At 50.0% G+C, this 27,134-nt stretch overlaps 1 protein-coding gene across 6 annotated transcripts in view; it reads right to left on the reverse strand.

Annotated features, from left to right (window-relative positions):
- The window catches only part of LTBP2 (latent transforming growth factor beta binding protein 2), a 73,622-nt gene that overhangs the window by 32,177 nt on the left and 14,311 nt on the right, over positions 1 to 27,134 (reverse strand). For all 6 annotated transcript variants that reach the window (XM_069858536.1, XM_069858540.1, XM_069858538.1 and 3 more), the window contains exons 4-8: positions 6,151 to 6,332; positions 4,686 to 4,856; positions 2,997 to 3,197; positions 2,040 to 2,311; positions 345 to 447 (exon numbers count right to left, since the gene is read on the reverse strand). In XM_069858536.1, coding sequence (XP_069714637.1) covers positions 345 to 447; positions 2,040 to 2,311; positions 2,997 to 3,197; positions 4,686 to 4,856; positions 6,151 to 6,332 — 929 coding nt within the window. The remainder of the gene's footprint in view (positions 1 to 344; positions 448 to 2,039; positions 2,312 to 2,996; positions 3,198 to 4,685; positions 4,857 to 6,150; positions 6,333 to 27,134) is intronic.

Genomic DNA, 27,134 nt, shown 5'->3' on the forward strand with positions numbered 1-27,134 from the left:
TAAAACCACAGCCACGCTTTTACCATTTCTTCCTCTGACTGAGGTGGCATGGCAGGAACTGCCAGCCACAGCAGGGTTTCACAGGGGCAGTTTAGGAAGAAAGCACTGAGCTTTGGGCCAGCATACAAACCAGAGTGTTGCTCCCCAGTGCAACACTGGGAATTCCCCAAGCATGGCCCCGCACACTGCTTTGGACACACCACCCAAGGGCGTTGGGCAAAGGAGAGACACACAGCAGGGGACCCATGGCTCCGCTCTGTGTCCTCTCATCTCTGTGAGGCAGCCCAACCATTTTTGCTCATTGAGGGTGCTACCTCTTTCTCTCCAGTGGCAGCAGCACTCACCTGGCCGTGGGGGGCAGGCCAGACACCGATCCGTACCCCAGAAAAGCCCCACACTGCCACAGCAGTCCTCCAGCCTGGTCAGCCCTGGCAAGGGGTTGGTGCACTGAGGAGAAAGAATCAGAGATCAGGCTTCTGCGGGGTGAGGACATGCACCTGTCTGTGGTGGCCAGCTGGTGCAGCGGCAGCAGAGCCAGCACGAGGTACAGTGGTTTGGAGTCAGAGGTTGGCATGGCCCTCCTGGCATAGCTTCCCACCAGGGTATAGCAGGGCCAGTTAAATACAGTAAACAGCGGTGCAGACAGAAGATCACAAGACTCCACTGACTGCACCCCTCAGAGGAGAAGAGGACATTAAACAGTGTAGGAGATGAACCAGAGATGATATCACCCAGCAAAGCCCCAGGATCAGCCCCATGCCTGGCTGATTAGCTAGTGAAATGGGTGCATGACTCCAGCCTGTGGGGAGCTTGTGGTCGAGCAGTTTCCTCTGCTTAATGAGTCTCTCTTTCCTGCCACCCCTGCACCCCCATCAAGGCCCTCTAGATTACAGGCTTCCCCATTAGAGTAGAGCTGCTGCAGCCCACAGGCCAGAGCTGGCCCCCATCCAGGCATGTGTGGCCGCCTGCCCAGCGCCTGCATACCGATCAGCTCGGCTGCGGCTGACTGGGGTGAGGCAGCTCTCCCCCGTCAGGCTCCTTGCCCTTTCCTGGCCATGGCATTACGCTGGCTGGATGAGGTGTGATCACAGCAAGGGTACCCTCTGCAACATCCCTCCCCTCCCTAAAGTGTCTCCTGCAGCCTCTCCAGGCATATGCAAGCATCTCCAGGCACCACGATTTGCTCCCAGGGGCAGACAGATGCTGTCTCACCAGGGGGGAGCAGGGCTTTTCCAGCCCCAGGGTATGATCTCATTTATTTTTGCACTATGGAATGGCTGAAAATGTGTCCCACTAGAAATGGCTTGGATGGGAGCGACTGAAACACAGAATGGGAACCAGAAGCAGCCTCCCCAGAAAGGGCTGAGGAGCAGTGGGGAGGGGGTAGAGTCCCAGGCTGTCCAGCTGGGTGTCTTGCTGAGCACAAGCTGCTCTAGGGATGCTCACAGGTGTTCCTGTGGGTGCCAAAAACCCCTGATGCTTTTCCAGTGACGTAAGAGAAACATATGGAGAAAGACAAAATAAGAAATTATGATGACTGCAGGAAAAGGGCGAGAAAGCCCCTCACGTGCATTTGCTTCCCAAGCTCCAGCTAAGCCGCCTGGGAAGGCATCGTTCCATGGAAATCAGGCTTTCATTTATCGTCTGAGAGGGAAAGGAATTTTCCTATGTTTTATACGTTTCCTACAATAATCGCCGAGCATGGCTGTAAATGTTGCTAAAAATAGGGCACCCCTTTTAAACGAGACTGTGTGTGAAAGCCATCGAGTCTGGGCTGTGCTGCCCCAGGGCACAGCCTTGTCAGGGCAAGCCAACCAGGTCTCTCTGCTGGGCCAGAAAATGGTTTTTCTTCCAAAGTACTAACATATTGCCGTCCATGCCCACAGCACCTGGGTGATGCCTATACTGATGCTGAACAGCTTCATGCGAGGAAAGGCCACCCGTCCTGCCCCATAAGCCAAAGCACCCACACTCGAGAACAAGAAACATTTCTCACACACACACACACACACTCCAACACTTGTTGGGTGACCCCTTACCTGTCCATGGAGAGCCTCCCGGAAGCACCTCCCCAGCAGCCCTGGGGTTCTCTGCTGCTGCTGCTGCCTGCTCTCTGTGGCAATGCTGTTGCCATTCCCGTGAGCATAGGTGTACCAGGGCACAGCAGCTAGCTGAGGCACCAGGACTGCCTCCACACTGTTCTCCTCCGACACCTCCACGTCACCCCGCACTCTGGCCACCTGATGAATCTGCACGGTGGCTTCTGGAGGGTGGTTGATGTGGACGTTCACCAGGGAAGGGTTCAGGGAAGCTGGAAGATGAGTTTATACCACAGTTGTGACAATCTGGCAACAATTTGGCATCCGAACAGCATATTGTCATCAAAAAAGTCCCAAGGGAGGAGAGGTAGACTGAACCCCCACCAAGAAGTCTAGAGGAAGATTGCATCTAAGAGAAAATACTTCTCTGGCCAAAACCAAAACAAACCTACAAAAACTTTCCTCAGCAGCCTGAGCCTTTCAGAAATTAAGGAAACCACTTTGCTAACAGCCTGGCCTGAAAAGGCACATATAACGAGATGCTGACCTCCTCAGGCCTGTTAATGGCTCCCGTGAAGATCTGAGGAGAACATATATAGCAAAACTCAGAAGTATGAGGGAGACCCGGACTTCTGTCAGAGGAACCCAGCACCAGCAGGGAGCCACTTGCTCAGGAAACAGTGGCAAGGGTAACTTTTTAAATTTGGTTCCAGCACCGAGTTTAAATGTTCAGAGGACTTGACACCCACTTCTCTCACCTGTGCCAGCACTTGCCCTATCCATTCCTTGCTCCCCATGGCATTTCTCCCATGCTCCCTAATTCCTGCACCCACCACCCCAGTCGCCTTTTGGTCTCCAGGGGGGTCAGAGCACAGCTTTGAGAGAACAAGGCATCAGTCCAAGGGCTCCTCTCTATTCCAAATGCCTCAGCAGGCAGAAGAATGCAGCCATGCTCACCCAGCTGGTTGGACAAGGGCAGGGTGTAGGTGGAGTGCTTCATGGAGCTGCCAGCTGGGGTCTTGGGGGCTCTCCCTCCTTGCTTCTTTTCCAGAGAGGGAGCCGGCAAGTGACAAAACTTCCCCGTGGAGTTGGAGGGGCACCAGCACTCATCCCGGCCCACGCAGCGCCCTCCATTCAGGCAGGGGATTTGGCAGAAGTCTGTAAGGCAAAGAGAAGTCTGCTTAGCAGAGAAACCAAGACACTGCCTCCATCAAGAGGCAGCTAGGGGAGGCCAGGCAGCTGGACCTGGGCCAACACTAGTCCCATGGTGTTCAAGGAGCAGATCCAGCACTGGAGTCAGCACTTGGAGCTTTCAAGTCCCACCACCACTGAGGAAGCAGCAAGTGGAGAAACTGGGTGTCTCCCTGAGCTCTGCATCACGCTGGAGTCATGGGTTGATGGCTATGAGCCCTTAGGCCAGCTGTAGTGCAGCCAGGGTGGTGGTGCTGGCCCTGCAGGATCCCTCAGAGTCAAGCAGGCGCTATGGCCACATGCGGCCGAGTCAGCACAATTTCTTCTCTTCTGTGGCGCCCCCTTCCCACTTGGCAGCAGTGAGCTCAGACGGAGCTCAGTGGGGATGTGAGAGGCAGAAGGAGAGAATGGGCAGAGGGCCATGACTTCGGAGACTGCTTCCTGGCTAGTCTTGGCCGTGCCAGCAGCTTAAGTGGGTGACGTGTGGAGAGGGACAAAAGAACCATGAGCAAAATCAAAATCGAAGTCACATCTTTTCTGGCCTCATCAGATGCTTGGAGCAACCCAGAGTGAGTGATGCTCAGGCAAGGCATGGGATTCCCTGACAGATCATCCTGACTCATTTCAGCGTGAGAGGAGATGTTGCTACTGCACATACCAGGCTTGTTAGGTTCGTCTCAGATGAGCTGCCACTCTACTCTGAGTTCATTTTATTCAAGCCTGGCACCAGTTTTGAGGTGAGGAGACACATCTTTGGACTGAGATCTAGGCAGAAACTCCCATGAACCCCATATCAGTTGGTGTACACAAAGACCAGATTTTGTACTTTCTCACTGTTAGAAGAATTTGAGAGGTACAACGGTTTTTAGAGGACAAGTCCCACCAAGGTCCTGCAGGCTACTCCACCAACTGGCTCCGAGAGGATGTGCCCAACCCACAGTTGCCTATCCCAGTGACCTGATGAGCAATCCCAGCAGCTCTGAAATGAGAGTAGAGGTTTCAGCAGCCCTGTTTATAGGAACAGCTTGCAACCTGCAGCCAGCTCTCCTGGCTGCCACGTGAGTGAAAGGAGAGAACAGGAGGAAATTAGGTGATGAAAGTCAGCCCCAGGAATGGATGCCAATGAAAGCAGTGAGCTGGCTCTAAGAAGGAGGGGGTGGCGAGGCTTGGCTGCAAGCCTGACTCAAACTCATGCATCCCCACTACCTGGGGTGGGATGGAAACAGAAGTTGCTTGCCCAGGAAAGAAATCAATGAGGGAAGGTCTGTCTTCCTCCCCAGAGACAGAAACAATGTAACCCCCAAAGGCCGCAGGAGACATCTTCCTAGGCACTGGGAGAGGACATCTCATCGCATACCCACACCAGCCGAAGCCCTCAGTCTGTAGAGACAGGAAAAGCAGGAGGAAAGTGGGGGAGCAGACAAGAAGATAGGCCTGGGGCCTTGGGGTGCTCACAGATACGGAAGCCAGACTTGGGATCGTGGTCATGCCCGCCTTGGCTATAGAGAGTGGTGGTGTCTCCTTTCTCACAGCTGTTGTAGCAGCGCCCGCTCCGGCACGTCTGTTTGCAGATGGTGGGTGTGAAAACAATTTTTATCTTCCTAATCTTTTCTGTCAGGTTGGCCCCTATAAAAGAAACAGAGAGTGCAAAGTGGAAACAGCATATCTAGGCCAAGGGGCTGGTAATCTGCAGCTCAAGCTCCAGAGCTTTCCCAGAGCAAGGAGGGGTCTGTGTCCCTCCCCACCGCAGTGCCTCTTCTTGCCCCTTGCTCACTCCACCGGGCCCTCTGCTCCAGGAACAGTACGGATTTGTAAACACATGAATTGCCAGTAGCATGTTCTGCCTGCCCAGTTAGAGTGGCATAACTCCCTGTGAAGGGACACCCACACACTAACTTCAGTATAAACAGTGTTGCGCTTTAGACAATATGCCTTCTGGAGCCAGGGCAGAAGCCAGGAGACTGTCTGCCCTTGAAACAATGGAAGGCTTCCCATATGAACAGCCACACCGGTATCCGTTAAAGAAGGCATCAGTGCTTGAGAAAAACCATGTCTCTCTGTAAGCATATCCTGACCTGCGGCTACCTGTGGTCCCCTCCTGGTCCCTGACTATTCTGATATTAGATACACGGGGAGATGGCACTCAGAGCTCTTGAGGTTTGCAGAAAACAGACAACAGGCAGAAATATTGTGTAACCATGAAGCAGCTGGCTTGGCACCACAGCCCTCCATCAGTGAGATAGCTATTTCTGCAGGTGCCCCCTTTGATATGCGCACCCCTAACTCTCCCTACTTCAATCCCCACTTTCAGATTACAGGTGCAATCACGCTCACGGCTCTACTCAGAAGGGCTGAGATGCCACATGGTGCCTCCCTGGGGAACCATGGCTTCAGAGGGAGCCAAGCTGCAGAAGACAACTTGCATCTGTCCTAGCTGAGGAGCTGCTGAGGCCCTGCCTCAGCAACTGCACGTGCCTACAACCTGGACTGATCCCTGCTCATGTCAGGAGGCACCAAGAGGACAGCCAAAGGGAAGAATTAGATGGTGGTTGCACAATCTGACCTTGAGACCTGCTCAGACTGAGAAGGAAGCTAGGAGACACCGCTCCTACAGACTGAGGCAATCCTACTTCAGGGCAGCATCCTAGGTTATCACATCTCTGGGAGGCATACTGTCACATCACCCCTGTCTCCTCTTCCCTGCCGGCAGCATTTTGCTCCTGCTGCTCTGTCTTCTTTCAGTAGGGTCTCTTTCTTTACCAAGCCCAGCAATGCCCATGCTAACATTGCCTTTCCATCCCACCCAGTCGCACAGTCCCAAGAGTCCAAGGTTTCTTAGAGATCCCCAGTCACACCATTGCCCTTCCTCAGGAAACTCTAACAAAAAGCCCCAAAAGAGTGACAGCCTTGGAGGCCTTACCCCTTGCAGACAAGGTCTGCTCCTGGGAAACTGTGTGTGGCCCAGAGCTGCTCTGTTCATGTCCATTCCCATTGGGAAGTGCATTAGAGTTGAGTTGGCCATTGCTGGCTGGGTAGCGCCGGACAGTTCGTGATGGCCCTGTATGCTGGAGGGAGACAGGAGAGCCAATTCTGCTCTGAGTCCTGTGGAAGAGAAAAAAAATAACCAATAGTCCTCACAAGTCATTGTGCTGACCTACGGTGTCTATCCACCAGGATGCACTGTGGCAAACTTCACTGCAAGCTGCCTGAGCCACTATCACAGGTCTCTCTGCCTGCCTGAGCAGAATCCCACTCCTCATCTGCTTTCAGTCACCACAACAGAACCATTTCACTCTAGGGACTGTGCCCCACGCCCTGAGCCTGGCAGGGCATAGTGCTCACCAAGATACCCGTCCTGTACTGTCACATCAGGCTGCTTCACCACAGTGACACCCTCTGGGTGCCTTGCAGCCACACACACTCAAGGGCTGCTCCTTATTCTTATGGTGGGAACTTTCTCAGGGCCTGCTTTCCCAGCCTGAAGTGAGCACTGAAAAACCAGCAAGGCAGTCAGAAGAGAAGCCAGGCTCCGTGCTTATAAAAAAATATGCCACTCACTCTTGTTTGTACCATCTGCAGGGAAAAAGTCTTTAGTACACCAGGGGCCAGAATAGGTTGACTGCCAATATGCCCCTTGAGTTTCTTTGGAAGTCTTTGACTTAGATGCCTCTACAGCGAAACTTAAACACCAACAGGTCTTCTGCATACCCTGTCCAACACCTCCATATCTGACCAAATGGCTGGGGCAAACTAGTCACCACCAAAACTGTCCCACCAAAATGCCCAGAGAGGTCCATCCCACTCCATGGTTGCCTGTCGCCTTTTTCCTATGACAGTCAGCACAGGGTAGGTGTTTCTAAATCTAACAGAACTGGATAATCCAACAAGAATTGGCTGACAGCAGCTCTGGCTCACTGACATTCCTAGCTTTGATAGCTTGGAACAATGGTAAGATGTGGAGAGATGGAAAGGGAGATAATGCTGTGCTGTTGTTCAAAGAGGTTAAGTGTGATACACAAGGTAACTGTCAGCCTGCGAGCCTGTGAGCCTGAAATCAGCCCTAAACAGAAGAATAGAAAAGATGATGAACAGGTCAATTAATTTGGAACTAAAGGAAAAAAATATAGAAGCGAGGTCCAGTCAATGGGGTCTGTGGAGAACCGCTCTTGTCAAAGGAGTCCATTTTCATCGTTTGCTAGAATTACATACACACACACTGACAAGCTGAGTGCTATTCTGATAAAAAAATAAACACGGCAGTACAATGTCAATCAGACACACATGAAATGAGTAACAAACTGGCTGTGTGACAGAACACAAGAAGCAGTTGTTGCTGGGGAAGGAATTAGATGGGTTCCAGGTTGATCAGTACGAGGCCTGGCACGATTCAAGGACTTCATCTGGAAATAAATATTTTTATTTCAAAATAAACATATGATTGACATTGATAATGTGTGCTGCTGACACAGAAATTTGCAATGTGGTGTATTGTGATGAGAACAGAGCAATCACACAGAGCAGTTTGGATCACTGTGGAGGAGAAATAGATCCAAGCAATACGGTGTTTCAATAGAGCCAAATGCAGAATTACACTTCTAGTAAGAAGGAATGCAGGCAGCAGCTGCAGATAGGAGACAATCCTGGAAACTAGCAATTCTGAAAAGCTTTTGGGGGTAATGACAAGCAATTAAATATGAACTGTCAGTTCAACATCCCGACATCAGGCAGTAGAACACTGCAGGAACAGGGAGGTATTTTTGCCTTCCTACACGTCCCCATCACAGCAGGGAGTATGTGTGCTAAAATATCGCATCTAGTTTTGATGAGAAAAATGTCACATCTTCTATGGGATGTTGAAAAACTGAAGAGGATACAAGAAAAAACATGACAAAAGTAATTTGAGGGCTGACGAAAATGCCTTTCTGTCATTTTCAAGAAGTCAATCTCTTCAATTTAGCAAAAAAAAGATGAAGAGGTGCTCTGATTACAGGGCACAGGTTTCTCTACAGGAACAAAATGCCAAGCGTAAAGAGCCTTGTAATCTAACCAAGAAAGGCAAACCAGGAAACATCTGCAAACCAAAGCCAAATGACTCCCGACTAGAAATCACGCAGCAGTATAGCTGTTTTCCTTCCGCAAAGAACACCCCAGTAGTGGATTCCCCAACTCCTGATACCATTGCTTCAGCTCAGGAAAAATGTGCTGCTAGGAGATGAGATATCACTGGAACAGTGCAAATGTAACTAAAGAAAGATGTATAATCTGTGCTGTCCTGGAGGTGATTTTAGATTACCTATTGATCTATCAACTGGTTTTGGCCTTGAGTTGTAGGAATCCAAGAAGGACTGGTTTTATCACAGAGACAGAAGTCCCCAGGATATTCATTACCTTATTTCCTGTGTTTCTAACACAAGAAAACCTTGCAAATGAGTGGCTGAGCTTCTGGGCAGAGGCATGAACAGGAGTCCTGAGTTCTCACAGACACCCAGTTTTGCAGGCTGAAGGTTCATATGCTTTCTGGAGTGTAGTCTGGCTACAGGTCATTCAGGGATGGAAACAGCAGGTGGGATTGGTCAAAGAGCACAGATGGATAAAAGAATTATTACCTGCTGATAAAAAATATATGTTGTCTTATGAAAATCAAGATCTAAATTGAGATGAGGACAGCAAACAGTGCTTGTTTTTCAATAATAAGCAAGGCTAAACAAAATAACTGCAGAGAAGTGAACTTTATTCCAGTACTACCTCAGTCCCTACCAGCCTCTTCTAGAAGCTCTCCTGAGATTCTGCAGAGTTCCACCTACACCTGATGGCCATGGGGGCCAGGCATGACCTGCCCACATTTTTCTGAGATACTAATCCAGCCCTGCTGCCAGCAGAGGAACTTTTGGTGCCTGTTACCTACTGTTTTGTTAGCTGGTGTGCTACTGCTGGTATTGCTAGTGACAGAGGAAAAGCCATATGGAGCTCTAGGGACGCTAGGCAAGAGCTACCAAGCCCTGGAATCTCACGCATTTTATTCTCTCATCTCTAGTGAGACTGCAAGCATAGTCTTATGGGTGAATGTAGCTGAGGTTCCAAGGTCTTTTACTATATACATGGAAGCACCCCAAGAAAAGAGGTGAGCGTTCCTCAGTCCAGCAACACTCACTGTCCTAGTACTGGTCACTTGAGGGCAGCTTCAGCCCCGAGTTTTGAAGAGTCGCTGAGTGAAGGTGACTGGCAGCATAGGACAGGAAAATATCAGCTCTTGTGCTTGAAAATACTCACATCCTATCTATCCTTGAGGAAGAGAGAGAGCATTCTACATACAAGTAGCAGGGCTTGGCCGACTGCTACCCATTGCCTGCCTGAAGCAATTCTACCCCTTGGCTTTATGGATAACTCCTATCATTCCTAGGATGATCAGATTTTGTGAGAAAAACAACACACAAACAACAAACCCTGCCCAAACCCTAACCTATGAAGGGCTATAAATAAAATAAATAAAATAAAATAAATAAAATAAATAAAATAATCATTATCATTTCATTTACAAATAAAAGTGGATTATATGTGCTTACTGCAAGGGGCAGTGCCTATTTCACAAAAGAAAATTGGAGGAGGAACATTACTCCATGGCTTGCAACACTTAAGGAAAAACCATCCTACTGGGATCCTGTTGGCAAAGCATTCCAGTGTGTGTGTCACAGCAAGGGAGGCAGATTTGCTTTGAATTAATTTGTTTATTTGGTTCTATTCTAGGCAGATGAGCTCTGGCATTTGTAGACTGAGTTGAGTAACACTATCCTACTCCAGACCACAGAAATCAATGGCAAAGGGTATCTTTCCATTTCAGTTTGTCGGTCCTAATACATCCACAAGTCACGCCAAGTGGCTGGTTCATGGTCAGGGAATACAAAACGGCTTCTCCTCTCCAAATCTTCAGAGTCAGTCCATGCTGGGCAGATAGGGACTGGCATGTTTGAAAGATCTTAGGTAATGGACCTGAGCTCACCACATCAGCACAGACCCAGTAGACACATCAGTAGCAACCCCAAACCATCTACTGGATCCTAATGTATATGGCTGAGCTTGTCCACTTCCCAGGGATCTACATTGTCATAAGGTGCGGCTGTCCTAAGCAGAAGAGCAAGGATGGAAAATAGATGGAGCAGCTCCAGATCAGCAGAGTGGGCAGCTTGTGCTACCACTTTCCATGCCTCCACCTGCTCAGGGAAGAGGCACTAAGAAGCAGAGGAGGCTGAGACCTCAAAGACTAGTTCTGGCGTATTTCAGGTCCCAGGGCTTCACATTCATTCAGCCTTACAGCCTTCCTCCATATGGTATTACTCACTTCCACTCTTCCAGCCAAGCACATGGTCAGCAAAGATCTCTGCAAAGAGGCAGTGGTCTCTTCCTTTAGAGGCAACCGCCTGTCAAACAGCTGGTTTCCCTACTCTTCATCCATCAGAGCTGCTGACAGCTTTCCCCACGTCAAGCATGGTCAGGGGGACAGAAACAGTGTGCAGACTCCTAGGACACCTCTCCTTCTGGGTCTTCCTGGGGTGCCCACCTCTGCGGTGACCAGCTAACAACAGCAGTCTAGGGCAAACACTGGTCAAGGAGGGAAGGGAGAAGGAGGGAGCAGCATTCTTGTTCTAGAAGCACGGATATGTGTGCCACTGCAGACCTCTGCCAGACTGACAGCTGAAAGGTCACTAGATGAAAGACCTCAATCATCAGCACATGGAAAGTTTCACTCCTATAGGTATTAGGTCCTAATCAAAATTAAGAGATATCTGGGAAGGGAGGGAGCCCTGCAGATAGTGACCTGCATCTGCAACAGTTTAAAACTGCCCAACAAGTACTTGTAGCTGCCCTTTTCTGAGGTGCACGTCAAGGACCTGGACTCCCCAGAAGCCTCTAAGGACATATGCCAGAAGTCAGGAGTACCAAGGGAACTGCCCATCTACCACTGTACCTTTGTGCATAAATGCTCAATTTTAAGAGTTTTTGTTAGTAGTTACACTCTGCTATATACTTATTTCAGAGACAGCAGGCTAGAGAAGGTACAAACATGTTGTATTTCCTGGGTACAATGGCCTTCCTGACCAGTCCCAGATGAACCTGCGAGGTGCCTGCTCCCTGCCCGGAGGGGTCAGTAGTATCTCTCACCCCACTGAGGATAGTGAGCTGAACACTGAGCTAGCAGGCTCCCGGCAACCACACAGATGAACATGAGGACTGACATTTTCTGAATCAACCACTTTTTTTTTAAAGCTTGCAATTTCAAGACTAGGTACACGAAACCACAATAGTCAACTTTAAAGAGACCATGGGGTTCGGAAAACAAAACTGTTTTTCTAACTCACTGTACATAGAAAGCATTTTTTTCAAATCTCTGATCATTTCTGATGATCATGGTTCTCTGAGTAAGCAAAAGCCACAGGAAATCCAGATGGGTATACAGCTGTGGCTTCTTTTAGTGACCTAAGGCCAGACATCCTCCTGGGGCTGGAGGCAAAGGTGGCAAACTCTTCAAAGCACTTCCCTCTCTCTAGAAGCAACACCTCAGCCTTTCCTGGATTTAGCTTCTATCGGCCACTCTTCATCCAACTGTTGACTTTGGCCAAATCACTAGTGAGCTGGAAAATGGTGTTTTTTTGTATTTGCGTAAAGGAAATGCAGAGCCAAGTGCCACAAGAGTATTACTCTTTTTTCATCCAGCCTGCCTCACCCTCTCCCCAGTCACAGCCTGACTGACCACAGCAGGGTGGATGGCCCAAGGCACTTGTCAAGAGTTAATCCTGGACAGTGTGGTCAGCAGGGAGGGGTGCTAACCCCAGACAAAGCAAGGGCTGGCCAGATGAGGATTGGAAAACCACTCTTCCATCTGGGAACAAACCTGCACCCTGCTGAGCATCACAGAGTGATTATAGAGACTATAGAGACCGAAGGAGCAGTTTCCAGGAGGGCAACAAGAGTGGGATGGCATTGGCCAAAACAAAACTAGAGACCCTCAGAGAAGCAACCATCTTCCTAGAGTCCAAGAACCCCCAAGCTCAGCAAATTCCATCTTTCCAACTACAGACTGCTGACTGGGATGAAACTGCTGCCTCCAGCCACCCAGAGAGGCAGCATGCCACCTGTGTGGCTGGGAGCAGAGTCCCACATAGGGGATCCACTGCAGCACTGTGAAGTCCACCACAGCTCCTCCAGCCTGCATGCGCAGCTCCAAGGCAAGAAGGCTCAGCCAGGACAGGGGCTGAGCATGACTCAGCCCCTGATAACCTGCCAGGACAACAGGCGGGTTTTCCCCTGTTTTTGAACAACGAACAATATACTTGGTGTCTGTCTTGTCTGTCCGCCTGTCCCTTTGGCTAGATGCCCTTCCCGCTTGGGGCCACGGGGACCAAAATCAGTGATTCACTTCCCCCTTTGTAATGCTCAGCAGTTGCTGATTTTCCACTAAAGCATAGCAGAAGAATGGGCAGCCTCAACACCAGTGTCTGTGTCTACAGGGGGAGAGAGAAGCAGCCAGCCTTGGAAAGCCGCAAATTGACCGCAGACCAGAAACTTCCCCTTTCTTGGACTCTGAACAGGTTCCTCAGCAGGCAGACAGGATTCATGGCTCAGACTCGGAGCCCTGGAGCACAGAGGAGGCATTGCTTAGAGAGCACTCTAGTTTATTATCAATTAGCTCACAAACATGCTGACAAGGAAGACAGTTCTGTTAGGACTCAGGGAGTGGGGGAAACTACACCATGCAAGGCACCTGACTTCAAGCCCACCCACACTGTGTCCATAAACCCTGGCTCAGTTTATTATCCCCGTGAGCAGCAGTGATAGCTCTGAAACCTGCCTGCTTCAGGCTCCCCACCGTCCCTCCTGTGTCCACCTTCAGCCCTGGTACCCCCAGAGCAAGTGAGGGAGACACAAAACCCAAAGCCCCCTGCTCCTCAATGTTTGGTGGAAAGCAAAGGGCAGTTCTCTTGGCCAGAAGAAGCAGTCACCAACCTCCCCCAGATAGGAGACCTTTCCAGCTGAACCAAGCAGGACCTGTGTACCACGAAGGCCACCCAAATGACTATCCAGGTGCCTTCATGCCTTTGATTCACAGTCACCAACACCCACCACGGCGACATAAAGACGAGTGGCAACTCTGTTGCTTACCACAAAAGATATCAGCTGCCAAGGTTCCTCCTCACTTGTTCACCTGCCACCTCGTAGTGCCACAGGCACAGCTCACACACAGTCAGCTCATCGGGCAAGCAGGAAGGTAGTTATCCAGATCCTCCTTCTCCTGCAAGACCCTTGAAGCTCCTGTAGGCAGAGGTGCTACTGACAACACCGTTTGCTTTGAGCACAAAGAGCACTGACAAAGAGCACTTGGAGCTGTACAGGTAGGAACAAGGGTCAGGCTCCCCACCCCACACACACTCTCAATGCCCCTGGCACATGCCTAGGAGTCACATCAGTCCAGCACCCAGATGCCATCACTATCCCTCACCATGGCTAGTAAGAGGCTGTTACAAAACCCACACAGCTTTAGTTTGGGCTCTCCTCTGTGCCACCCTGCAGTGGTAACTCCAGATCCCTGACATATGTGCCAGTGGCTGGCCAAGATTTCTCGGGATGTCTCACTACAAACTGTAGCAACAGATGTGCAAGTCCATGGGGCAGCAAAGGCATCAGGTGTATGCCCCATGTCACCAAGTTCAGTCCCTCCACCACCACCCCCTGGCATCTTCCTTCCTCTGCCCCCCAAAGCAGTGTCAGTGCTCCAGCCCACCATATAGTGGAGGAGAACAAAGAGGGAGGAGGCAATGGGCTGTGAACGCTATTTTTATCTGCTCAGAAGTTGTCAGACACCACATAGGACAGCAAACAGATTCTCTTTAATCAGTCTCTGGGGATCAAATTTGCTCCTTAGCCAACAAAGCTGCTCCCACATCTCCATACAGTTCTCTGCTGACATTAAATGCCCTTCCATTGGCACACATGCCATCTGCCACTCTGAGTGCTCTTCTTTGCTGTCTTGTATTAGGGAGTGAGCAACTGCCTCCCTGGAAGCAGTCCAGCTCTCCAAGCATGGGAACAGCACCTGCCTGAACCAGCGAGGCTGCAGAAACATGCCCTGCACAAGGGCAGGGCACCAAGGTGTCACCAGGAACAGCAGATCATGCTCCTGGTTGGACCCATCAAACCTTACTGCTGACCCATAAAGCAGTCATAACTATGATTTCCAAAGGCCAAGTGTGATGAAGAGCTGTTTGCCATCTGCTTGTCTCTAGAGCTGAAGTGTGGGCCAATGCCTCCCTCCAAAATCAAAATGCAGCCTGCAAATGCTTCAAACAGAACGAGCAGAGAAACCAGGCCAGGCTACTTGAATACAAATGCCACATCTAGGGCAAACCTTGCACACTCCATAAACTAAAACAGGGATTTAAAAGGAGAGGGAGACCAGGCAAGCTACCACCCCTCTGGCAGAGCTGCTCATATGCTGCGGTGTATGTGGTGAGTGGCAGTCAAGACAGGCAGCCGTGCAGCCCTCCCCTCTTCAGCTCAGCCACACTCTCCTTCAGGCTGAAGTGGTGAGAAAGTTGCTCCAGTTGGCTCCCCTGCCTGGATTCAGAGGCTGGTGTTCAGCAGCATGATCAACGGGCACAGCACTGCTGCCAGATGCAGTCACACAGCTGCTCTCAAGCCTTAGAGAGCAGACCTATCCAGAAGTGTCCTCACAGTTTCCATCACGTGAAGGTCTCTGTCCGTGCCATCATCTTTCTTCAGACATCACCCCACGGCCACAGCTTTTGCTCTGTCACAAAATCAGGTATAAGATGCTGACACAGTTGGAACTGGGTTGTCCACTGTGCCATGTGACCACTCCACAGATGCTTCAGTCATCACCACCAGCCATGGCAACGCCTCCCACTGCCCCCCTCTTTCTCCCTCTGCCCCTCATACAATGAGCAGACGGTTTCTGCCTAGCAGGGGAAAGATCTGTATTTCAGGCAGAGGCTTGCAAGAGGAGAGGACAACATATCAACTTGCCCTTGTGCCCATAAGCACACTGAGATCTCCAGACCAAAGGCCCTCTGTTTCCACAAGACACAAGAGCCACAAGTGAGGACCTGGCCCTCATCTAATGAAATGTGCTGCAGAGGCATTCACCAGAGAGAAGCTCACCACTGGCCATGGGGAAGTCACTTGTCTCCCTTGTATAGCAGGGAGAAAACAAGCATTCTTGAGTTTCATTTCCATCTTGATGACCAGCAACACTCACCCCCTCTACGAGGCTGCCAACTTCAAAGCCATGAAAAAAACACTTTAGCCTATTCATTCTCGCACCCACACACAGCCCAGGGAGTGCAGCGAGCCAGCTGCCTGCCCCCCACATCATACAGGGCATGGAGAGGGCAGGCAAAACCTCTCTTATCTCAGGCGTGGGGTGAAGAGCTTGCAGCTGCACACACACAGGGCATGAGAGCAACAGGCAGGAGACGAGATACATGTAGTCCTCTCATCTGGAGAAGAGGAGGCTCTTCATCTACAGCAGGAGGTGCTGGGAAGTCTCCCACTCATCCTGGGAACACTGTGGATCTAAGATCTATTTTAATCTAAAAAATCATGGTTGAAGACTCAGCAGGACACCTGGACTTGGGATCTCTTAGTTTGATGCAGTTAGGCATCCTCACATCTCTCCATCCCCTGACACATATAGGATTCCCTCATCTGCAGCACTCCAGCCAGGAGAGTTGTGTTGGGATGAGACACATTGCTATCCACTCTTGAAGTCTCAGCCCTGCCAGAGACTGGGGAACGAATATCCTGGTGATTTTACTCTGCACTGTTATGCGCTGGCTCCATCCCTCCAGCTGCTCATAGCCAGAAGTGCTCCTGACCACATAAGCATTATGCCTGGTGTCAAACTCAGTGCTTCCAGGGGTACTGTGATGATGAATCTGCGCTCACATCTCTCCCAAATGGCCTTCAACATCCACACCGAGGACCAGCAGGGAGGAGCAAGTTTCAAGGGATTCCTGGTGGGAAGGGCTCTGAAGAAGGTGGGAAGGCTGCGCCTGCCTTGGCAGCACATGGGCTCCAGCTCCTCAGCAAAGCAGCTCCAAAGAGAGGAGAAGGCAGAGCTCCAATGTTGTTATCAACCTGTCATTACATCTGGAAGAGTTTGGCATTTTGCTCTTACAGAAAGCCTTATAGCTGAAAAATTAGCACGGCCACCCTGCCAAAGCTACAGGCAACCTAATACACCCTGTCTGCCCCCTCCAGATAGCCTCAGCCTCTGAGTATGCTCCCCATCCTCCAAGGCCGGCATTTGGCTCAGTTTTGCAGATGTGGGTCTGTTAACCATTCGCCTCAAGTCACTCCCTCCCTCCTTTTGTAGATCTTAGGATTTCTTTCAATTTGTCTTTTCTGACAATAAAAATTACCTTGATTCCATGCAGGACCCCAGGGTGCATAGGAAAAAAGTCCTTATGACTTGGGTATTTTGCCTCCTAAGTCCTAAGCACCACTGGTCTCTCCTATGCGGTCACACTGCATTACTTTCTGCTGCCTAATTTGCAGTTCTACCTTACTCTGCAAAATCTCAGCCCCTCCTTCTAGATTTCTTCCTCCCCTGGAGCATTTTTTTCCTTCAGTTGTAACAGACAATATTTTTCCATCCTGAATCTCTTCTTAGTTCCTGCCTATATGTTTAGTTTCTGCATGTCCCTGAAGAGAGCTTCCACGCAATTGAGACAAAAATGGGTTGCTGCACAGAGCTAGGTACTAATCCCATCCAGCACCAGGCACTCAGGGCAGCACTTCTCAAGGTGTTTCTGAAGAAAGGAGAGGAGAAGGAGCATATTCTACATGGAGACCTCCACATTTCCATTTCAGAATCCAATCAGCTTCAATTAATCTCTTGCGTCCTGCCAGAACTTGGTGATTTATGAAGAACACTTGAAACTTAAAAGAACAGCTTAGATGTTGCTTAAATACAAGCTTAAACCAAATAAGGCAGTGGACAATCAGGTATGAGAAGCTGCAGCGTAATCCATACGTACAAGGGAGCTGAAAGCAAGTTGGACAACAATGCTAATTCAGGCACTAGGGAAAAACTCTCCTGCATTTGATCATGTGGCCTTACCACTATTCTAACATCTTTCTTTTTTATACAGCTGCTATATAAATTGTATTGTCATAAATGTCCCAAATGATATATGTATAGTATACAAAATAGGCTATAAATTGGATTTTCTGTACTACCTCACCTACCACACGTACAATGCATTTGCCCTGTACTCTGCTCTCTTGGATGTAGCCTCAGACTAAGCTGACAGTAGCAGCATTTTTCTTTCAGTTAGAAAGAAAAGTACATTTGAATGTTTTCTCCCCAAGACTAAAGGCTAAATTAAGCTACAGGAATGGCTCCCAAGGAGGTGCAGAAGAACCAGACCTAATGTAAAGACTATATTTGGAGTTTAAAAGGAGTCTGAAAAACCTGCTATTCTCCTGCTTCTCTGAAGCATATGCAACCCCCCAGAAAGTAAATACATAAAACATATAAACCAGAATGGTGCTGACAGCTTTAAAACACTAGAAAGTAGAACAACTGTATCTGGTGCCAGGCTATAGAAGGTATATAATGTAATTCAAAAATAGAAGTATTTTTATACAAGAAAAATGACATTTATGCTTCTCTTGGGTAGCCTGAGCTTTTCCTTTAGGCTTCCCAGCCAGCTTGCCAAAGACTTTCAACTATGTCAAAGCAGGAGAGGGGCTGAAATCTGGAGCTTATGGAGATCTCATTGCCCTGAGTGGAATCTCTTTTCACATATTCTCACATGGACTGGCACTGGATTTTTAGTTTCAACTTTTTAACAAAGTCTCAGATATCTACTAAAGTTGGCTCTGGATCAAGGAATGTAAATGCTTGGCCACCTTGTGAAAACTATATTGCCAAAGGGAAGCACCTTAGAAAGATGCAATTAAGTCTTATCTGCACTGGGAAAATATGCACAAACTTGCTGCAGTGGTGGAAGGCAAGGCTGGCATCAGCATTTTGTCCCAGGAATTGAACATCACTCACTATGAGTCTCCTGGTCTGGTCTCATCCCAAGCACAGCAGGAAACCTGACACAGCCCATGCTATGGGAATGCACTTACAGAGGGGCTTCTCAGCCAAGGTCAGCTTTTATTTTCTCTGCTATGGGCATTAATAAACTGTAACCCTCACAAATGCAAAGTGACTGATGGTTGTGAGCAGAAGAGCAGGAGTTGTGATCAGTAGACTCATGGCTAGTACAGACCTTCTCCTAGCACTAGATGTATCGTGGACAAACAGCTCTAGACACTCAGCTTCAACCCAAGTAAGGCAGTAATAAAGCTCCCCTTTTCCTCATAAATGTGGAAAGTTCAAAGCTGGCAAGACAGAAGACTCCAGATCCTGTTTTAACAATTAAGACAAATCTGTCTCTGTTTGGAGCAGCATCTTTAAAAAGCAAGTGAACTTGCAATGAACTTCTGTTTTATCTGCTAGCCCTCAATAACAACAATCTGATTAAACTGATTTTGCCAAGCCACAGTTCTCAACCTCATGTTTTGAGTGGCCACCACAGGGTGGAGAGCTTTACATGCACCCATACACACTGCTTTCCTCCGCAAAGGTCCATGCTAGACATTTGACTGCCACCAGAATGGGAACTTGTTCCAATCAATTTTCAAAAAGAAGGAAATATACTTTCACCATCCAACAACCTCTGCTGCACACCCAGGATCCCACCTTTGGTTGCTCCCTGCTGCTCTCATCCTTTCCTTCCAGGAAAGAGAATTGAGACTTTGGCGTAGCCTCCCTGCTGGCATCAAGTTCCCAGCATTCCCAGGTCAGGAGTGTTTGACGCAACTCCGCAAGGGATGCATATAGCCCTCTCTCTCCTCAGGAAGGGAGGAGATGTGTCCTCCAGGGTGCTGGAGAGAAGGCTCTGAGATCAAGAGTCAGGGGGGCGGGCATGTCACAACTCATCATTCTTCCTTTTCCATTCTGAAAACACCAGGCAACTCCCAGCAACTGCCTTGCCTAAACAGAGTCCTCTCAAAGGAAGCTCCCTGGCCTCAAGAGATGAGCTGCACTAAGCTGTCTGCACAGTGTTTCAGCACCTCTTACCACAGTTATGTCCTTTTTCTTTTTCCTGGGTCGCTGGAAAAATGCTTTGCAGGTCCCAGTCACCTCTCCCTTTTTGTAAAACAGAAGGATGCCTTGTTTCCCAGGCAGCCTTCATCTCCATCACACACATCCCATCCGGGCAGCATGGCTCCCTTGCTTAGATGTTAGTTACAGATTTAAGTCCAGCAGACTAAGAAGGACCTTCTAAGGTGGCAGCAGTGGGACCCTCCTCACACTCTCCAGACTCAGAGGCAGCTGGCTGTCCATCCTGATAGCGAGGGGCAGGGGTGCAAGCCCTTTCCATTCCCTGCTAAATAAACAGGAATTCTGCTGATACTTCAGCCTTAGGAAAACAAAGCTGTTTCCATTTAGCTTGGCTTCTGGGCTGAGGTGCAGCTCCACCCGCACAATCATCCGTCGGGGCTTTGCTTCTCCGGGCAGAGATTCAGGCTGAGATCAAGAAGAGGAAGGATTTGCAACTAGTCCGTGCTGGGAGGGCCCCTAACACCCTCAGGATTTTGCTCTCCAGAGCACTCCATGTTCCAAGCAGCCCAGTGCTGGGGCCTCCCAGCTCTTGCAGCAGCTAACAAGTCCCCACATACTCCCTCAGATGCCCGGCTCTAAATCTCCGCTGACTCATTACCTGCTGAAGGGACTTGGGAAGTGGTACTCACTGCTCAGTCTGTATTTTAAGAGATGAAAGCCTGAGCATCACCAGCTCTGGTGTTAGCAAAGTATCACAGAATCACAGAATAACCAGGTTGGAAGAGACCCACCGGATCATCGAGTCCAACCGTTCCTATCAAACACTAAACCATATCCCTCAGCACCTCGTTCACCCGTGCCTTAAACACCTCCAGGGAAGGTGACTCAACCACCTCCCTGGGCAGCCTGTTCCAGTGCCCAATGACCCTTTCTGTAAAGAATTTTTTCCTAACGTCTAGCCTAAACCTCCCCTGGCGGAGCTTGAGGCCATTCCCTCTTGTCCTGTCCCCTGTCACTTGGGAGAAGAGGCCAGCACCCTCCTCTCTACAACGTCCTTTCAGGTAGTTGTAGAGAGCAATGAGGTCTCCCCTCAGCCTCCTCTTCTCCAGGCTAAACAACCCCAGCTCTCTCAGCCGCTCCTCATAAGGCCTGTTCTCCAGCCCTTTCACCTGCTTTGTTGCTCTTCTCTGGACTCTCTCCAGAGCCTCAACATCCTTCTTATGGTGAGGGGCCCAGAACTGAACACAGTATTCGAGGAGCGGTCTCACCAGTGCCGAGTACAGAGGGAGGATAACCTCCCTGGACCTGCCTGGTCACACCGTTTCTGAAACAAGCCAAGATGCCATTGGCCTTCTTGGCCACCTGGGCACACTGCTGGCTCATATTCAGTCGGCTGTCAACCAACACACCCAGGTCCCTCTCCTCCAGGCAGCTTTCTAGACAGACTTCTCCTAGTCTGTAGCACTGCACAGGGTTGTTGTGCCCCAAGTGCAGGACCCGGCATTTGGCCTTGTTAAACCTCATGCCATTGGACTCAGCCCAGGGGTCCAGCCTGTTCAGATCCCTTTGCAGAGCCTCCCGACCCTCCAGCAGATCGACACTTCCACCCAGCTTAGTGTCGTCCGCAAACTTGCTAAGGGTGCACTCGATGCCTTCATCCAGATCATTGATGAAGACATTGAACAGGGAAGGACCCAGCACTGAGCCCTGGGGAACCCCGCTTGTCACTGGCCTCCAGCTGGATTTCACACCATTTACCACCACTCTCTGGGCCCGGCCATCCAACCAGTTTTCCACCCAGGAGAGTGTGCGCCTGTCCAGGCCAGAGGCTGACAGTTTCTCAAGCAGAACGCTGTGAGAAACTGTGTCAAAGGCTTTGCTGAAGTCCAGGAAGACCACATCCACAGCCTTTCCCTCATCCAGCAGCCGAGTCACTTTGTCATAGAAGGCGATCAGGTTAGTCTGGCAAGACCTGCCTTTTGTGAACCCATGTTGACTGGGCCTGATCACCTGGTTCTCTTGCATGTGCTTCATGATAGCACTCAAGATCACCTGCTCCATGACTTTCCCTGGCACTGAGGTCAGACTGACAGGCCTGTAGTTCCCTGGATCCTCCCTGCGACCCTTCTTGTAGATGGGCACAACATCAGCCAGCCTCCAGTCCAGTGGGACTTCCCCAGTCTTCCAGGACTGTTGGAAGATGATGGAAAGGGGTTTGGCCAGCACATCCGCCAGCTCCTTCAGTACCCTAGGGTGAATCCCGTCCGGCCCCATAGACTTGTAGCTGTCCAGTCGGGCTAGCAAGTCTCTGACCACCTCCTCTTGGATCACGGGAGCCTCATTATGCTCCTCTAGCTCCTGGGTTTGTACACAGACGGAACGACCCTCCTTACGACTAAAGACTGAGGCAAAGAAGGCATTAAGTACCTCAGCCTTTTCCTCATCCCCTGTTACTGTTGTTCCTTCTGTGTCCAATAGGGACTGTATGGTCTCCCTAGTCCGCCTTTTATTATTTATATATTTGTAGAAAGATTTTTTGTTATCTTTCACTGACTTGGCCAATCCAATTTCTAGCTGAGCCTTAGCCATTCTGATTTTTTCCCTACACAATCTCACTTCCCTCCTGTAGTCCACCCAAGAGGCCTGTCCCTTCTTCCAGAGGCCATAAACATTTCTCTTCTTCTTGATATCCCTCAAGATCTCTCTATTCAACCAAGCTGGCTTTCTCCCCTGCCGGCTTTTTTTCCGGACCACAGGGATGGCTTTCTCCTGAGCTGCTAGGACCACCCTTTTGAAGAGCTCCCAGCCCTCCTGGGCTCCCTTGCCCTTGAGTACTGTCTCCCATGAGACTTCACCAACCAGCCTGCTGAAGAGATCAAAGTCTGCCCTCTGGAAATTTAATGTTACCGTCTTGCTAACCACCCTCTTCACTTCACCTAGAACAGAAAACCCTATCATCTCATGGTCGCTTAGTCCTAGGCGTCCACCTACCGCCACATCCCCTACAAGGCCTTCTCTGTTCACCAACAGGAGGTCCAGGAGGGCACCTTCCCTGGTTGGTTCATTCACCAACTGTGCAAGGAAGTTGTCTCCCACGCACTCCAGGAACCTCCTAGACTGCTTCCTTTCTGCTGTGTTGTACACCCAGCAGATATCAGGCAGATTGAAGTCTCCCACCAGAACGAGAGGCATTGATCTAGAGATTGACCGCAGCTGTTTATAGAAGAGCTCATCTGCTGCTTCTCCTTGGTTGGGAGGTCTGTAACAGACTCCCATCACAAAATCTACCTTCTGGTGGGCTCCTCTGATTTTGACCCAGAGGCACTCAACCTCCTGATCGCCACAATCCATCTCAGTGATGTCCAAGTCGTCCCTTACAAAGAGGGCTACCCCACCTCCTCTCCTACCCTTCCTGTCCCGCCTGAAAAGCTTATACCCCACCATAGCCGTACTCCAGTTATATGAGTCGTCCCACCACGTTTCCGTGATGGCAACGACATCATAGGCCCCTTGCCCTACGACAGCTTCCAGTTCTTCCTTCTTATTCCCCATGCTGCGTGCATTGGTGTAAATGCACTTCAGCTGAGCTGCCGAGCCTTCAGCCCTCCTAGAGGGAACAGGGTTCGTTCCCAACTGCCTGGTAACTGGATCAGTTGACACCAGAGTGCCTGCATCTCCCTTAGCACCCCGAGGTGTGTTCTCCCCCACTTTTTGTGCGGTGAGGTACTGGTGGTCCTCGCCCGCGCACCCTCTCCCAATCACCAATTCCCCACATCCAGGCTCGTTCCTGTCTAGCCTGGGCTCAACCCCCTCCCCCTTCACATCTAGTTTAAAGCTCGATTTATGAGCTTGGCTAGGTTTCTGGGAAGGGCTTTAGCCCCCCTAGGAGACCCATGTGCCCCGCCCTTAGTGAGAAAGCCTGGGGGTGCGTGAGCCCCCCCATGATCAAAAAAGCCAAAGCCCCTCTCCTCGCACCAGGCTCGGAGCCAGGTATCAATCGAATTCTTCATCCTGGCTTCCCCCTCCTCTCTATTTAGCACTGGGATGGAGCAGAATACTACTTGTGCCCCAGAGCCCTCCATCATTCTCCCAATGGCCCTGAAGCCATTCTTGATGGCTTTGGCCTTTTTGTTTGTTAGGTCGTCATTACCAGTTTGGATTACTATCAGAGGATAGTAGTCTGTCTCGTGGACCAGGGAAGGAAGTTTTCTAGCTACCTCCTTCCCTGATGCACCCGGTAAGCAGCAGACCTCTCTGTGGCGCAGGTCCGGTCTGCAAATGGGTCCCTCTGTTCCTTTTAGGAGGGAGTCCCCTACAACAATCACCCTCCTCTTCTTCTTGATGGAGGATGTTTTTATCTTTTTCTGAGAATGGTGCAGCCTAGGGAAGGATTCTAGGCTGTGGGAGCCACCATCCTCATCCTCAGGGCTGGATTCCACCTGCAGCACCTGGTACTTATTCGCCAGGGGAATCTGGGGCTTTGCTGTCTGGGTGAGGGGAGCAGGTTTCCTTCCTCTGGCAGGAACTTGCTGCCACTCCCCATCTCTTGTTCCCCCAACCCTGCAGTTTGCAGGTGGATGATGTTCGGACACCCCAGCCCCAGCAGGCTGCTGAGTTAGTGAGAGGGCCCTGCTCCACTGGTCAATCTCCCTCTCACACTCCCTGATGGTCCTCAGTCTCTTCACCTCCTCTCTTAGCTCCTTCACCATGTGAAGGAGTTCCCCCACTCGAGCGCAGCTTTCACAAGTGGGGCCAGGACCAGAGGCACGAGCCGGTGTGGGAGGGGGGCACTGCCTGCAGTCCAGGGTCTGGGTAGCTGCATGCACCCACTGTGGCTCCGTCTGGGTGGCAGCATCCATCCCGCCTGCTGCAGCACACGGAGCAGCTTTAACCTTCTGCCGGGATCCTCCTTGTTATCAATAAGAATGTGCAGGGAGTTTGGGGACTGGTTGTTTGGCCTGGATCTCATGGTCTTCTCACAACCACTGACCTGGAACCATCAGTGTCCTCTGACCACAGAGTCACCCAAGAACTTCTTCTACCGCTTCTTTAATGACAAATCAAACAACTAAGCCAGTGCCTGTGGGATCATGTTGGAGTCAGTAGAAAAAGTCAGTGTCCCACCAACACAACCCATCCTTATCCAGTGGACCAAGGACTAGAAAACCCAAGCTATTCCTCTTAGACTTGTCAGTGAACTGATCCTCATACTTCCAGATCTGAGTAAGATCTACTGGTTCTGGGAGAGACAATATGCTTCTTGCTTTTAAAGCTGCTACAGCCCAATTGTATGGAGAAAGCCTGACACAGAAGCACAGAAAGTACTTTAGTGGCAGCACAGAAATAGATGATGCTGTAACTGAAGAAGCAGGCTCCAAGTTCATGCAAGTCTGAAAGCACTGTTTAATAAAACAAACGACCAACCTAATATGTAGATTTCCCCCAAAAACAGAGTCTGTCTCCCCCTCCGCCAGTCTTGCAATTCTGTCCAGTCCTTCTGCTCCTCACGTAATCTTTCAATAAGCCAATTTAGCCCACTGAAGTGGCAGAAAATTATCCTTAATTTTGCTGTGTTCATTTTTTGCTGGTTTATGGAACTGAGCCAACTCACCCAGAGGCAAGTGAGCACCAGTGCCAGTGCAAGGGAAGCAGTGGGAGGGCATGGCTGGGTGCAACAGCAGTAGAAGCAAGCCTTTGGCTGCAAATACTCACACTGACAGTGCTCCACAGCTAGCCGAGAAGTCAGCAGGCTGAAGGGGACACCCAAAAATATTTAGGAAACAACCCATCTAACAGCAGCATGACTTTTAGGTCATGCCAGTTGTATGGTATGTCACATGGTCTATAGACTAAATCCAAGCAACTTAATGTACAGGGAAATACCCAGAGACTGAAATGAGGTGTTTGAATGCAGACCGGTGCCAGGATGCAGGCAGCCCCTCACCTGCCTGCACAGCACAGCATTGCTATTCATCATCCGAGCAGGAAAGGCACATCCGCAGGGACGGCTCCAGAAGGAGCTGGCTCCAGTGTTAGCCATGTCCTGGGGTCCTACCTGCAGCCATCGCAAAGGACGAACGTCAAATGCTCTTGCTAACATTATGGGATAAGGCAATGTCCTACGGCCACTGTGAGGAGGGAAGGAGAAAAGGCATGACATGGTCTTTAATGGAGTCTTATTTCCTTGGGACAGTGCCAGAGGATTTAAGGTACAGCAGGCAGCTGGGCATTCAGCAATCCCAACTCAGCAATAGCTAGACGCTATGTCTGACTGTCTGGACAGGAATGCTCTACCAGTGCCTGCACAGCCCCCTGTCTTCTGCACAGAGTCTGAGGTCATGTTCCTTACTGGGAAAGTCTTCAACAGGTGCTATATCTCCAAGGGCACTGCTCTGCCTCCCCTCCAGTCCTTGTGCACAGAGCAGTGGCACAGAGGGGTAGGAGGAGGTCATTGCTGGGGAAACTTGTCAGCTAATGGCCAGGATTGCAGGCACATGCAAGGGCTGCGTGCTCACTCGGGCACTGAGCCTCTCTCAGGGCAGTGATGACAGGGGCTTGGCCTCCCCTCCCTGCCAGCATCACCTCCTCCTTGCCTGAATTTAGTTCCCATCAGATAGTCTTTCATTTGGGCACCAAGTTATGCTGGCTTCAGTGAACTACTTCATGTCAGTCAATTCTTTGTCAGTCATTTGAGCCCCTCCAAAACTACAGATGACCAAGAGTAAGCATCTGGAAATGTCTCCAGCCCATGCATTGCCTCTGCTTCAGAAGAGACAGAAAGGCAACAGCCACTTTAAGTGCAATGAACACTTTAAAAATAACCTGCAGAAACACAGAGAAACAAAGGTTGAATTGTTCTCTCCTCTGGCAGCAAAAAAAGTGATGCTGAGAGAGAAAGTCAAAACAGCTCAGAGAAGAAAAGGAGAAACTGAAGTTACCTCCTGGTTAGGCACCTGTAATTTGTTGTAATGTCTGCTTGACTATGACTGAGGGACTTAAATTACAAGCCACATGTAAATTGTCTGCTGTGGTGTCTACCAACAAAATCAGCCTTTCTGGCACAGCAACCAGGTGAGTAGCAGCAAGAGTAGGGGCCTTTAGAGGTACTGCAGTCTAACACTTTGCTCCCTATCCACGGACGCTTACAGAAAAGCAGAGGTGATTTTAAAAAAAACCCCAACAAATGTGTGGGTTGTTTTAAGCAAACAGGCACCATTCCCACCTCTCCATTCCCACTGACTCGCCAGCACCACAGAGGTGCTTGTCAGGGAAAGGCACCTTTCCCATATTTACTGCCTCCCTCAGCAGAAAGCCCACAGCTCCAGCAGGACTTCACAAAACACAAAGTGTGGAGGAGTTGTAGCTTGGTACAAGACCACCTCAGCACTAATCTGAGGCTGGTCTGCTGAAGCCATAGGCTTTTCCTCATCCAAAAGGACTGGATGACAACAGAGTTGTCACCTTGAGTTTAACACATTCCTCCCAGAGTCTCTCCTGCACAGAACTCTCTGAACTCGAACAGCTGCATTTTTGCTTCTATACCAAATATGCAGGCTCCTGCCTTGTCACCAAATGACCCATATCACAGCAAGGTGACACAAAAGTACAGAATAGCAGGCTCAGTAACAGCTAGAGTCTGCCAGGAGACTCCTCTGAGTATCATCACTTGCTCATACCAACTATAATAGTACATCTCAGACCTATGTACACTCCCGTGGGAAATACCTAGACATACTGCTTTAAACACATCGTCTTCGGAAAGAGATTTA

Source organism: Phaenicophaeus curvirostris, chromosome 5 (assembly GCF_032191515.1).
Source record: "Phaenicophaeus curvirostris isolate KB17595 chromosome 5, BPBGC_Pcur_1.0, whole genome shotgun sequence".
In the NCBI taxonomy this organism is placed as follows: domain Eukaryota; kingdom Metazoa; phylum Chordata; class Aves; order Cuculiformes; family Cuculidae; genus Phaenicophaeus; species Phaenicophaeus curvirostris.